Source organism: Rattus rattus, chromosome 1, assembly GCF_011064425.1.
Source record: "Rattus rattus isolate New Zealand chromosome 1, Rrattus_CSIRO_v1, whole genome shotgun sequence".
Classification (NCBI taxonomy): Eukaryota; Metazoa; Chordata; class Mammalia; order Rodentia; family Muridae; genus Rattus; species Rattus rattus.
This window is the reverse complement of record NC_046154.1, coordinates 45,298,977-45,314,387: the sequence shown is the minus strand read 5'-3', so window position 1 is coordinate 45,314,387 and position 15,411 is coordinate 45,298,977. Positions and strand designations below refer to the sequence as shown.

General features: G+C 44.1%; 1 protein-coding gene and 1 non-coding gene across 2 annotated transcripts in view; one reads left to right on the top strand and one right to left on the bottom strand.

Moving 5' to 3' along the window:
- The window catches only part of C1H1orf185 (chromosome 1 C1orf185 homolog), a 39,826-nt gene extending 24,848 nt beyond the window's left edge, over positions 1-14,978 (bottom strand). The window contains exons 1-2 of the mRNA XM_032891013.1: positions 14,951-14,978; positions 10,927-11,124 (exon numbers count right to left, since the gene is read on the bottom strand). Of these exons, the coding sequence (XP_032746904.1) occupies positions 10,927-11,124; positions 14,951-14,978 (226 nt within the window). The remainder of the gene's footprint in view (positions 1-10,926; positions 11,125-14,950) is intronic.
- LOC116890538 lies at positions 7,047-7,173 on the top strand. Its single transcript, XR_004386719.1, has one exon. It is a non-coding gene; the product is annotated as a small nucleolar RNA SNORA17 (small nucleolar RNA).
- Positions 14,979-15,411: the final 433 nt, after the last annotated feature.

Below are 15,411 nucleotides of genomic sequence, written 5' to 3'. Positions count from 1 at the left end.
ACGGCACCCATGCAACTCACGTCCACATACATGTTAATGGAGCGTGTAGCAGAGGGTTTACAGTGGTTTGAGGTGGCTCGCCATTTGGAAAACACAAAAGCCCACCAGAGGCTGGATGGGTAATTTTAAGAGCAGACTCGATGAAAAGAGACAAGATATCCCAGAACAGTGGGAAGGGGATGAACTATAATCCTGGGCTGTGAGATAAATTTCACAGACAAACGTTTGGGCAAAAGCAGACATTCAGACATGGACGTCAAGGGAAGGATAGTGATGTTGCACACATTGTTTCTTGGCTTACGTGTAGACACCTGTGCAGACACACATGTACCCTGAGACCTCAGCAACCCTGCACATGATACTTAGCAATACACAAAATTTATGATGGCATTATCTCGGGGTGAACAGGACCATGGGAGAAATACAAACTGACTTTAATGTTCCATCTAAGATAAATGGCTAATATGACAAAAAAAATGCTCATTTAGGAGATTATATGGGTGTTTGTTATTGTCCTTTTTTGTGCTTCATTCTTTTGAATTTTCTCTACTATTTAAACATTGTAAAAAATAGCGTTCTAAATTTTGAAACAAAAAAATAAATAAGGAAAACCATCAATGGGCTGTCACTGGGCACAGGCTTATAGAAACTTTTCTACGTTATCAAATTTTTCCAGTGCTAGAGTGCCTGCCTCCCAGAAGTCCTGGGCTTTCCAGCAATAGAAAAAAAGAATCAAGACTAAGGGAACGAGTAACAAAATCAACAACTTCATATTGAAGCATACATTAACTTATTAAAAATGAAGAAAGAGCACACGAAACTTGAAATAGAAGTGTTATCAATAACGAATGCTAATATATTTTAAAGCTTACTTAAAATAACGAATACCTGAAAAGTGATTTCAAAAAGTGAGTCAAGAAGTGACAGAGCTTCCTGTGCTGACAGCGCCCCAACCAACAGTGACTGTCCCTAAGACCTGCAGCACTTTCTGCAAGAAACGTGTCTAGTACCAGCCCCACCAAGCCACACAGTACAAGAAAGGCCAGGACTCTTTATATGCCTAGGGAAAAGTGTTAAGGTTGGAAACAGAGTGGCTATCACGGGCAGACTAAGGCTGTTTCTGGGGAAAGGTTAAACCTACTGAGGAGATGGTGCTGAGCCTAACTGCAGATCTAAGAGAGCGGGGGCTAGTAGGAGAGAGCACCCAGAGATGTGAGCATCGCAAATGGAAACATTGTAAGCAGGGAGGCGGTAAGGGAAATGTAGGAAAGCACTGGCTAGAAAGAGATGCGAACACTGAGAGACTAGAGCATTGTAAACCGAAGAGATGAGGGGAGGGGTCTTGTCATGTAGTTCTAAAACCACAAGCTTTTACTCAAAACATAGAGAAAGGGGATGAGAGAGAGAGAGAGAGAGAGAGAGAGAGAGAGAGAGAGAGAGAGAGAGAGACCCGAGGAAACCCAAATTCATTACATTGAATCAGCAGTTACAAAAATTTTCCCCCAAAGAAATTGGTGGTCCCCCAAATATTACAATTTCTACTGTATACCCATGATGCTAGCATTTCTTATCTTATACAAGTTCTTCTAGAGAACAGAAAGAGATTTCTGACTGTTCCTCCAAACACATTTTCTTCTTTGTAGGCAAAACAGTAGATTGTCTCACCATTAGGTGAAGCCATGAGACAGAGTTCTGACTAATGGAATCTGGGCACAGTGGTGTCATAAAAGCTTTCTGAAGTTCTTTCTTCTGGACTGTGAGGGGCGGGGATGAAGGTGATCCTCGTGGAAACGGTGGAAGTCACAGGTTGACAGCATCAATCCACTGCTTCTATTGGACATCATCGACAACTCGGCCTCACAAGAGCTCACATTCTCTATAAGGGTGTGTTCTATATTCTCCAACACGAGGAACAGTTGGAAACTAGTAAACTTGGAAACCATCTGCTTTGAAACAACTCATGGGCAATACAAAATCACAGAAAAATATTTTAAATGTGCATAATGAAATATGTCAAGGTTTGAGAGATACTGTGCAGGCAATACTCAGGGACTAGAATTGACCTTCTTTCCCCTCCCCCATAAGGGAGTACTGGGATTAAAGGTGTTTGCCACCATCCCTGGTTAGAAATCTTTTTTAATTTATTAAAAAATGTACGTGAATATATGTGGGCCAGAATGTACATATGTATACCATGTGTGTGCAGATGCCTACAAGCCAGAAGAGGTGCCTACAAGTCAGATCCCTTGTGTAGCTGGAGTGAGTGGTGGTTGTGAGCCACAGGCAGGGTATGGATACTGGGAGTCAAACCCAGGTCCTCCTGCAAGAGCATCAAGTATCTTACCTCTGAGTGTCTCTCCAGCCCCCAAATTCTATAAAACTTTACCCATTGACTAGGTAAAAATTTAGCTTCATATACTACAAGGAAATATTTGAACCTTCTTTCTTAAAACAATTCTTCAATAACTCGATATAGCTTTTGCCTGAACTTATAGGCAGCACTAAGATTTTTATTGGGGATGTGTTTTCCCAGTTTATCAAATTGTTCCTCAATAAAGTTCTTCATGAAAACTTTCCAAAAGGAAGAATGTGTTGGTCCAGGCCTTTAGTCCCAGCACTTGAGAGGCAGAAGTTGCCAGGCCTCTGTGAGTTAAAGGCCATCCTTGTCTACACAGTAAGTTCCAGTTGAGTCAGGACTACATAGTGAGACCCTGTCTTCAAAGGAGGAGGAGAAAGAGGAGGGGGAGGGGGATGGGGGAGGGGGAGAAGGAGTGGTTGATGTTTTTTTTCCTACATTTTACCTTGTAGAAGGCTGAGTTAAGTTTTACTTTATTTAGATTTTTCTATCTTATAAGGTATTTTGTCGATCTTACACCTTGACTTCCTACTGTATTTTAAATGTCTTCTTTAAGTTTCATATTCCAGACACAAAGAGCATCGGTGACCATGGGGATGGATTAGTTGCAGGCGCTCACTACACAAGCCAGAAGGACCTGGGTTTGGAGTTCAGTATCCCATATAAAAAGCAGAGTTCTGCAGTGTGCACCTGAAGTTCCAGCACTGAGGAGGCAGAGACAGGAGAATCCCTAGGACTTGCTTCTAGCCAGTCTAGCCTACAAACTAGCTCCAGGCTCAGTGAGAGACCCAATCCACACACACACACACACACACACACACACACACACACACACAAACACACACACAAACACACACACACAGACAGACAGATACACACACACACCACATACACACACACACGGATATATACATACACACACCATATACATACACACACACAAACACACACAAACATACACACAGACACACACACACATACCACATACACATATACATACACACTCATACACACATACACAACACATACACACTCACACACATACACATACACACACACATACACACACATACACACAAACACACACACATATACACACACACACCACACACACACACACACACACACACACACACACACACAAACACACACAAACACACACACACACACACACACACCACATACACACACACACAGACACACACACACACACACACACACACACACACACACACACACACACATACAAACACACACACACAAACACACACACACAAACACACACACACAGACATACACACACACACACACACACACACACACAAACACACACTAACACATACACATACACACAGACACATACACACACACAAACACATACACACAGACACACACACACACACACATCTACCTGCACTCACATGTGCAGACAAAGGAACATGTATGTACATATACAACCATGCAAAAATATCATGTGTTAGAGACAATGTTCTGGGTTTCCCATCATAAACCATAAAAAAAAGGTTAATATTTTATTTTGACCAAATCAGTATTTCTACTTACAGAAAATACTTTTCCATTTTCCAAATGGATAATGTAAATAGTTTCCTTCTTTGGATCTATGTTTTCAGTTGTAATCTGGGTAGCTAATTTCATCCAAAGATATCAATTTAGACATGACATTAAATTTCAGCAGAAACAGGTCTTATAACGTATGCCAAGACAAAACAACGACTTTGCAATAAAATGAAAGTCTGGATAAAAACCAAAATATTCTATTTTCAATAACCAAAAACATTAACTGCAATAAACAAAAATGACAAAGAGAAGTTTCTCTGGTCAAAAGAAAATGTAGCTATCATTGACAATCCTCCAGAGACACACATTCTCTCTCTCTCTCTCTCTCTCTCTCTCTCCCTCTCTCTCTCTCTCTCTCTCTCTTTCTCTCTCTGTCTCTCATCCTAGAAGCCAGTCAAATCTTAGTGGAAAATGTTCTGAGCTGAATTCTGATTCCACATCATGACCTCAGGGAGATACAGCAAAGACAACTGCAGCTAATGAGTTAAAACATTTTATATCTACACAGTTATTAAATATTTGTTATTAATCCTATGAAAATAAAAGCCAACATTTTCTTTTCTTTTTTTTTTTATTAACTTGAATATTTCTTATATACATTTTGAGTGTTATTCCCTTTCCGGTTTCGGCAAACATCCTTCCCCCTCCCCTTCCTTTATGGGTGTTCCCTCCCCCACCCTCCCCCATTGCCGCCTCCCCAACAGTCTAATTCACTGGGGGTTCAGTCTTAGCAGGACCCAGGGCTTCCCCTTCCACTGGTGCTCTTACTAGGATATTCATTGCTACCTATGAGGTCAGAGTCCAGGGTCAGTCCATGTATAGTCCTTGGGTAGTGGCTTAGTCCCTGGAAGCTCTGGTTGCTTGGCATTGTTGTACATATGGGGTCTCAAGCCCCTTCAAGCTCTTCCAGTTCTTTCTCTGATTCCTTCAACGGGGGTCCTATTCTCAGTTCAGTAACATTTTCAATTCTCAAACTAGAACATCCACTTCATTACTTGTGTATGTTCCACATAAAATATACTTAACTCCTTTGAGAAATAATGACTTTGTATCTTTGCTAGACCCTTATCTTACTGGGGGCTGGCTGACCCCTTGGAGTCAGTGTGGGAAAATGAAATCTGAAATATTAACTACACAATAAGTAAACATTAAAACTAGCAAGTGACCCTCTAGAAAGTGTATTAGCATGACAATAGACTTCCTTCTTTAAAGAAATGCTTTGGGGGTGGAGGGAAGATGGTGGATTCAAGATACCCAGAATTTTTCTATGCCTCCAGAAATCTGAAATAAAATCTCAGGTTCATCACAACTGGGGCCAGGGAGGTGGGGTGTGTGTAGATGGCATGGAAAGACAGTAGGCAGAGAGGAGAGAAGTCCAGAAATATTGAACTTTTGATTAGGGAAATAAAGGTGACTGGGCAGATCTCCGCAAGCTCCATGGGGCACCAGCTGGCAGCGCTGCAGAGCTCTAGGGTAAGAAGGGGCATCAACCATGTACAGCAAGAACACTGGGGAGGGAGGCCCCGAACCTCCTTCCTTGCCTGCCACTGCTGTAGAATGGGATCCCTAGGAGAAGTCTTACATTCATGCCTTTCATTCAGGGAGAGCAGAAGACCAATAGGTTCCTGACTCCCAGCTAAATGAATGACCACTCTGAGAGACTGGGCGCAGCTAGTACTCTGATTTACACACACACACACACACACACACACACACACACACACACACACACACACAGAGAGAGAGAGAGAGAGAGAGAGAGAGAGAGAGAGAGAGACTGACTGACTGACTGACTGACTGACTGATATCTACTATCTACTGATAGTTGCGTGTACTAGTAGCTGACTAAGGCAGAGAACTTCATGGCCGGGTGACACAGGATTACTCTTGACCCTCTGGCACACATGGCTGTGGTCTTGCTACTTTCTGTATTCTCAGAGGGCCAGAGAGACCTGGTGGGAAGACCTGTTCTGGGATTTCTTGTGCCAAACCCACTTCGGCTGGTGGGAGGGGCATCCAGGAAGGGCTTTGGGTAATGTGATCCTTAGTCCCAGTTGGTGGGGGCAGTGGAGAGGAGCTCCTGTGTGCTCTGTGCTGGCAGGTCTGCGCAGGGAAAAACACTGGCTTGAATTCAGCCTGGAAACCAGCACAGCAGACTGGTCCTGGAGGAGGGCGGGGCTTTATCTGCAAATGTCCCTTAGTGGTGTAGTCCATTTAGACATCAGAGAGAAAACTGCTGCTCCCCACCCCCAGGGAAGTGCTTAAGGACAAGCCCAGGGTGGGCATGGGGACAAAGAATTTCCACCTTCTTTCTCTTCAGTAGAGAGTTTGTCTAAAGTTTTCTCATTATTTCTACCATCACCCCATATTATTGTCTCTTTATCCTTTTGTTACGTTTATTTGTTTTATTAAAGAATGATTTTTTTAGGCTTATAAGAGTGACTTTTAGATTTAGGAGTGTTTTACCTCCATGTGTATATGTATACCACAAGTATGACTGGTGCCAGAGAAGGTCAGAAAAGGGTTTCAAATCCCCTATGACCGGAGTAATAGAAGGTTTTGAACAGCCATGAAGGTGCTGGGAATCAAAAGCAGTTAAGAGCAATGGCTACTCTCCCAGAGGACCCACGTTCAATTTCTAGCACCTGTATGACAGCCTGCAAACATTCAATTTCTAGCACCTGTATGACAGCCTGCAAACATCTAATTCCAGTTCCAGGAAATCTAATGACCTCTACTGGTTTCCATCAGCTCTGCAAGAGCCTTGTGCATTGGGCAAACAAAATACACACATACATAAAAAGAAACAATAAACTCTTTAAAAAAAGTGTTAGGTGAGGGGTGGCAAGATGCTTCAGTGAGTAAATATGCTTGCTTCATGTACTTCCCATCTCTCTCTCTCTCTCTCTCTCTCTCTCTCTCTCTCTCTCTCTCTCTCTCTCTCATCCACACACACACACACACACACACACACACACACACACACACACACACACACACACACACAATGTTTTTGTTTAAGAGCTAGATGAGAAAACCAACAATATACCTGAGCGATTCAGTAAGAAAATTGGGGTCCTGGGGGGCACCTTCTAAGTTTATCTAAGAAATATCTGTCCCCAGAGGCAGTGCAGGCTGCTGTGCCACGCGTACATCAGCAGGTGGCAGAGAGGAGAGAGGCTATGTCAAAGCTTAGTGTTATGATGTGTGAACATCTGAATGATTAGTAGCCTAACACTTCCTGAGAGGGAGCCTGAGATGACCACCAGTCAGGTGCCAGGGGCCCCGGACAGGGAGATAGCCCGAGACAACCCCCAGTCCAGCTCCAGATAAGCCTGGAAGGGCTCCCAAGGCAGGGAGTGAGCCAGAGACTAGAAGAACCCCCACCTGGGACTTCTGGGCCCAGGTGAGGAGTGAGTCTTAATCAGATGACCCTAGCATGGGGCCACAGGGGGTTGTCTAGGAGAGGAGTGAGCCCAAGATGACCACCAGTCTAGATAGGGGCTAGCCTGAGATGACCACCAGTTCTGTGCTGTGCAGGCCCGGAGAGGGCAGACCATGCCAGGGATGACCGCTGCCAAGTGCTATAATGCACAGACAGGGCATGGTACTCCTGAGACGACCCCAGACTTTCAGAGACCCCAGGCACCACTAAGAGGAGCAAGTCAGGGGTAGAGAAATGGAAGAGCAAGAGAAACGGAAGGATGTGGGTGCAATGAAGAGAGGCAGAACTAGAGACTTGAGGGGAGTAAAGAAAAACCTGATGTGAGTAGCCAGTGATGCCAACTGGGGTCATGGCGGGGTCCTGGCCTGTGCTGCCACAGGGGGGCAACGTCTGGGTCTGTGGCCCTCATCGGCAGAGTTCTGCTGTCACCAAAGGCCAGGCAGATGTCTCTGGGCTGGGCTGCCACCCAGGGATATGTTAATGGGGGCTATGCAGAACTGGCCCACCCTTACCTGAGTATTATGGGAGAGCTGACCTCACCCCTAGCCAGCTGCAGTACTCTGGACAGCATGTTGGAAAATTGCCCAGGAAACACAGTAGAGCTGACCCTGGTTGAAGGAATTGTGGGTAAGCTGGCACTGAGGGTATAAGCATGGGAAAGCTGGGTCTGCCACTCATCTCCTGTGCAGTGGGAAGGATGAGGGAGAGACACCCTTCTTCCTCCTTGCCCCTTGTCATCTGTGGCAGGAGGGAGACCTGACCCTGGGGTCATGAGGGCAGGGGAGCTAACCATGCCTCTCACCAGCAACAGCATAGGAAGAGCAGGTCCTGCATCTCTCATGGACAGCACAGTAGAGCTGGTTCTGGATGTGGGGGTTGTTAGTGAGTCTGCCCCACAGGTATGAGAGCTCTAGCCCTTCCTGGTGGCATTGAATGGGCCAGCTAAGGCTGGGTAGGAGAGGTCAGCCCAATGGTGTGGGTGTAGGAGAGAAGGCAGACTGACCAGCTCAGATACTTCTTAGGACCAGATCCAGGGCTTTGAATTGACCCACCCCAATATCTACCCTATCAATGACCTGCTGGAGTGCACGAATTGGCCAGTACTGTAGATCCAAAGCTACAGAATCTCCATGACATGGGGCAACAACAGGATATCTGAAATGAGTCTTAGTGAGGTTCTAGTATTGATACTATAGCAGAAAACAGGCCTCATGTGGGACACGTTCTGCCCTGCTGTTGGGCACGGCCATTGGAGAGGCAAAATGCAGGGAGCTTTACTGCACTTATCCTAAGCTATCACTGTTGTGGGGTGCTGGGCTTCAGGGAAGCACTGAGACACCACTCAGGGGGTTGGAAAATATGGTCTGATGTGGGGGCTGAGGTTGGGGTTCCCTGACTTCTGGGCCTCCAGTCACTGCAGGAGAATCACACAGAGAAATCAGGAATGAAGTGTTAAGGGTCCACAGGCCCACGACAAGGCCTGACTCAGCCCAGGGCGAGGGGAATGAGAACTCCAGCTTAGCTCATTGGTGAAGGTAGCAGCAGTTGTCTGGAAGTGCAGAGTGGAGACTTGAAGCTGTGGCTCTGTAGGCAAAGGCCTTCTTCATGCTCTCTACAGTGGTCCTCGATGAAAGAGGCAGTCCATATTTATTCATACTGTTTATTGACTGTTCATCATGGAAAATGGATGGCTATCTGACAGTACCAACTTCTCAGGGTGGAGCAGAGATTAAATGAAGAAGAAATGTCCAGGAAGGGAAACTTATTGGCTAAACCCTCAGAGCCTCTAAGTACCTCATTAGCATGGGGAACTCTGTTTTGGGCCACATGACCAACGTGGGGAGTGTGGACACAAGGGCATACTGTGCTATGCACTTTGGCACATGTAAGTTCCACAGTAAGATCTTCTTTCCTTTGTTGGGGTGGAGGGAAATTGCAAGGATGGAAGGTGGGTGCAAGGGGAGGGGAGAGGATTAGGGTTCATTATTTGAAATTCACAAAGAATCAATACAAAATTAAGAATTTAGAAATAAAAATTCAACAAATAAAAACTTTTTAAGGGATAGTAGAAACCACACTATACTATATTAAGATAAAGAGAGAATAACAAAGGTTGAAGACAAGATCAAATAGCTATTAGGCTCAGACAGCAATAAAAAGAAAAATAATTACAGCAATAATTTTCAAGAAATTATGGAAACAAACCTAGAAACCTATGAGGTAGAAGCAGGAGTGATATAAATACTAAAGGCAAGAAAATCTGTTCAATGTAATTATAGTAGAAAATTCCCCAAATCTAGGTAGGAAGGGACCTGGACATCCAAGTACATGAGACATATTTTAAAATTTATTTACTATTTTATGAGTACACTGTTGCTGTCTTCAGACACACCAGAAGATGGCATCGGATCCCATTACAGATGGTTGTGAGCCACCATGTGTTTGCTGGGAATTGAACTCAGGACCTCTGGAAGAGCAGTCAGTGCTCTTAACCACTGAGCCATTTCTCCAGCCCCCTACATGAGACATTTAGAGCTTCATGTCACTTTATAGTTAAAATACCAAGAGTACAAGCAGAGAAACAATATTGATAGAAGTAACTGAAAAAGGCCTTATTAACACATACAAAGGCAAAATTCATCAGAATCACATGAGACCTTCCAGAAGAGATCCTAAAAGCTGTGAAAGCATAGAACAATTTTTAAGCCCTGAAAGTCGATAATTATGAAGAAAAGTTACTATATCTATCAAAGTTATTCTTTAAATCAATGGAGTAGTGGAGATTTCCCATGACAGTCACAAAATAAATCAATTAATTTCCATTAAGCCTCCACTGCAGAAGATATGTAAAGGGATCCTACACAGAGATGAGGAGAGAGAGTCACAAACAGGAGGGTTCCACAAAGAATAAATTTTACAAGAAGAACATATGAACCATGAAATAATCAAATTCCATAGTTCAACACAGTAAAACAGTAAACTCCTACAGGGAATAGGAAGGAATAAAAGATCAAAGTATTTGAATTAACTAGAAAAAATACAAACACTCAACACATTTATAAGATTCAGCAAACGCCTCTCAACCATAACTTAAATATAAACAGTCTTTTTTTTTTTTACAACCAAATCAAATTAATTTTAATTAAAAAATCTTATCCATGAGAAAACCTTTTTCACAATATGGAGTCACATACATGTCTTTACACTGTTTGAATACCTGGTGCCAAAGAAAGGAAAAAAAAAAATCAAATTTCTTGGATCGGGAACCATGGGTAGATCTGAGCCATTTGATGTGGATGCTGGGAACCAAACTTGGATACTACTGAGAAAAGAAAGCAAAATGTAGACTGGGACTGCTAGATCTGGTGGCGAATTCCCCCACCGCCATAAGAAGATTTTCAACATAGAATTGTTGATGAGTTTAGGATGACACTTTCTGCACCCAGCTGTTGTGTTATCTGATTGTAAACTAAGATGAAAACTAATGGTGGTTTCCATTTCTTGAGACTCAGGTGAGATGAAGGAAAAGAACATGGCTGGGGCAGACTTCGGCAAGGCTTTGGGATGGGAAGATTGGGCAAGAACCGAGCTCCAGGGGAGAGGATGCAGTGACATATGATGATGTTCACATAAACTTCACTTGGGGAGAGTGGGTCTTGCTGGATCCTTCTCAGAAGAGCCTCTACAAAGATGTGACGCTGGAGACCGACAGGAACCTCACTGCTATAGGATGCAAATGGGAAGACTGCAATACAGGAGAACACTGTCAAATATAAAGTCTTAACTCACCAGTCGGATGACACAGGCTGAGCGAGTGGACTAGGATCAAGGTCCAACTGTGTGTTGCCTGCAAGAATTCACTATCAGCATACAGACCCGGGGGTAAAGGGTAGAGAACGATATACCAGTATCGAGTCAGAACACCTCTACTCACATCTGCAAAAGTAGACTTCAAGCCAAAACTAGAAAGTACAACACAGACTCCAACCAGTATACTGGAAATTAGAAAGGACCACACAGGTGTGTAAGGCTGGCACTGGAAAACAAAATCCTGAGGGGATAACAGAGGTGAGAGCAGATTCTTGGACTCCACTGGTGAAGCAGCTCTAATGGACTGGACCAGAGTCTATAATCCAATCGGCCAAAGGAAGACACAGGGGAGAAGCCATCACAGAAGAGCCACAAGGAGTGAGACAGGCTTCTGTGAACTGGGAATACATGCTGAGAGACTCCAGACTGAAGCCCAGCTGTCAGGCCACATCATACATATAGCTCTATCCACTTTCCCCCTCCCCTCTACATCGGTTCCTCCTCCATATTTAACTCCCAATGACAGTTTAGCAGGTTAGTTTGGCTCTGCCCTGTCCTTGCCTAGACACAGCATTCTTCCTCATTCATTCCCCTCCAACACTCCCCCCACCCAGAGAGCCATGGCTTTAAAGGTCTCTATGTTTCAACCTTCTTTACATTATCTGATATCATATATGATTTCATATCCACCCCCTTCAGTATACCATTAGTAAAAATTCCCTCATCGCTCTGCTCTGTTTTCGTTCTTAGAGTCCCATCCTCCCCCCTTATTCTGCTTTTTCGTTTCTTTTCTTTTTCTGTCCATTCATATCCATAGTAACTAATCTATTAAGACACACAGTTATCGGGGGCCATAAAATGATTGGCACTTAGGAGGCAATCGGTTTGTAGTTGACTGTTACTGTACCTTCATAATGGACCTGCGCTTGCCTGTGGCTGCGGGCCGTAGTGTTTTGACTGAGAATGTCCTCCATGGGTTCTGGGATTTGAATATCTGATCCTCAGATAGTGGCACTTTTGGGGGGACTTTAGGAAGTGTGGCCTTGCTGGAGGAAGAATATCGCCTAGGGTGGGATGTGATGTTTCAAAGCCTCCCAGCATTCCCACTTGGCTGCCTCTGATTCAGGATCAAGGGGGAAGATGTGAGTTCTGAGCTTCCAGCTCTAGTCCCTCTGTCCACTGCCTGCCGCCATGGTGTCTTTGACATTATGGACCCTGAAGTCTTCTTGAATGGTAAGCCTAAACAAACTCTTTCATTTATAAGTTATTGTGGCCATAGTGTTTTAATCACATCGACGGAAAAGTTACTAATCCACAGACAGACAGGGAGTTCTGAGGACAGAGCCTGGTCCACTGAACCACCACTCGAATAGAAAAAAACAACACCAGAATTCTGCAACCTAGTCCCTCCTGAACACTGCAAATGCTTCTACTGAAAGAAGATAGGTGATCTAAATGAAAGCCAAATTCAATGTATGACCAAATTCCAGATGCACAAATTCCAACACAAAAACACAAGCATGAAAAAAACAATTTTTTTACAAACTGACCAACCCAACAGTAGCGGGCCCCTAAAAGAACAGCATGAACAAAATTCCCAGCAACAAACCCAAAAGAACGGTTATAAGTACGTTCAAAGTAACCAGAGCACACACATAAACTGAATTAATTCTTCGAGAATACAAACAGCTGAACCAAACAAGGAAGCATTTACAATTCAACAAAGAGATAGAAATAAGAAGAAAACCAAACTGAAAAGCTCACTGCCAAGACTCACCAATAGAATAGGACGGGTTCTGGAGGCAGTCCCTGGTGTGATGCTGGGGGTGTCTTTTCCTAGCCTCCAGGTTTCTTCTTTCTCTGGGTCTGCTGGAGTCCATCACCTCTTCTACTTCTGCCAGATTCTTATTTCCCACCCCCCTCCTCCCTGCCACCAGCAGCCCCCCACCCCACCCTCAGGCACAGCATCCTTTTCTCTATGCCTGCCAGACTCTGTCTCCAACCTCGATGTACTTTTACTGTCTCTAAGACAGGGGTTTGCTCTGCAGCTGAGGTGGCCTAGAACTTGCAATCCTTCTGCCGCAGCTTCTCAAGTGATAGGGTTATCAATAATCTACTATTTACTTCTAGCAGGACCTTGATGTAAACGAGAAAAGACTACTGAGGTCCATTGTTTAAACAAATTTCTCAAACACTTCAGGAGCTCAAAGGAAAGAAGATACATATTTAGGATGGGTTGCTTGAGTTATAATCACCTTGATAAATATGATGAGGAATCTCATACTTCACAGCATTAAAATGCTAATAAATAGGGCTGGAGAGATGGCTCAGTGGTTAAGAGCACCGATTGCTCTTCCAGAGGTCCTGAGTTCAAATCCCAGCAACCACATGGTGGCTTACAACCATCTGTAATGGGATCCAATGCCCACTTCTGGTGTGTCTGAAGACAGCCACAGTGTACTCATATACAAAATAAATAAATAAATCTTTTTAAAAAATGCTAGTAAATAGAAAAAAAAAAACAAACAAAAAACGATGGAAGTGTTTCCAAGGCAGAAGCTGGAGATAGGAATCAGTGCTTAAGAGCACTTGTTACTCTTCCAGAGGCCCCAGGTTCAGTTCCTGGTACTTACCCATCAGCTCACATCTGTTTATAAGTCCAATTCCAGGATCTAACACCCTCCTCTTCTGGCTTCTGTGGGCATAACATGTACATAGTATGTTATCTATAAGCAAAACTATTCACATACATAAAGTAAAAACAGATATATCTTTTTCAATTAAAAATACATATTTCCAAGGGAGAACTGAGTCTTTAGTGGCGAAAATTTAGAAAAATGAAAGCAACTTTGGTTCAAGATCTACTGTTTTCTTTCCATTTCAGAGTTAGGAAATTGAAGACTAGCAATGAATTCAGACTGATAAGGTGGAGTTCTGGGCTACACGGACATATTCATAACCAGTGTACTATCTAATAGAAGTGGGGTATGAGATGGTAGATGGCAAAGGAAAAAAATGGAAGAAGCAGAGAGAGCATAGTTTACAAGTCTTTGAAAGCACATAATTTCAGATTGCCCTCCAGTCAGCTCGCCTTTCTAAGTCCAGAGAATGGCGAGAAGGGGCGGAAGTAGCCGACCATTGCTTCAAGAAAGGAAGGTTGGGGTGGAGGGACAGCTAGTGGTTAGAGGCACTGGCTGCTCTTTCACAGGACCTGGGTTCATTTCCTAGCATGGCATGGTGGCTCACAACTGTCTATAACTGTGGTCTCAGGGAACGTGACACCCTCTCCTGGCCTCTGAAGGTAGCATGCACGCACGTGATGCCCAGACATACACATAGGGAAGATGCTCGTACATATAAGATGACAATAAATACATCTTTAAGGAAAAGGAGGTTGCAGCTGTGTGCCTGCATTTTTGTGCGTGGAGCTGGGGGTGTGGCATAATTGCTAATTTACCCCGTAAGAAGTCTCAGCAGTGATGGAGTTACAGGAGAACAACAAAGAAGAAAAACCTGGCCCATAGTTTCAATGGCAAGATACTACTAACTAGTGATTGTTATGCCAGCTACACATGACCCTAATTCAGAATGATGCTGACTACAGGGTTGTTATGTGTGCCCTGTATTATGTAGAGATATTTTCTCAATTTTCTGAGTCACTTCAGAACTTTTGTCATGATGAAGGGATGTCGATTTTGCCAGAGGCCTTTTTTACATTGTTAAGATGATGGTGTGACTTCTATCTTGATGGGATGCATTACCTGTATTGGTCTGCAGATGTTGAACCATTCCGATATTTGTAAAAAGTTAGAAAAAGGTACTCCAGGCAAATGAAACTAGGAAATGAGCAGGCATCCTTTTCTTTCCTGTCCTCTTTTCTCCCTACCCCCTTCCCTCCTCTCCTCTCCTCTTTCCTCCTCTCTCTTCTCCTGTCCCCTCCCCCATCCTTCCCCTCCTGTCCCCTCCCTTTCTCTCCCCTTCCCTCCCCTTCCATGCTCTCCTCTCCCTTTTCCTAATCTCTCCTCTCCTGTTCCTTCCCCTCCCCCTCACTTCTCCTCTCCCCTCTTTTCCTCTCCTCTCCCAGTCTTTGTTTCTGTTTCTCTCGGTTTCTCTGTCTCTCTGTCCCTGTCCCTGTCCCTGTCCCCGTCCCTCTCCCATCCCCCAACCCCCCAGGCTCTGGCTACATAGTCAAGGCTGAGCTTAAACTCAAACTCCTCTAGCC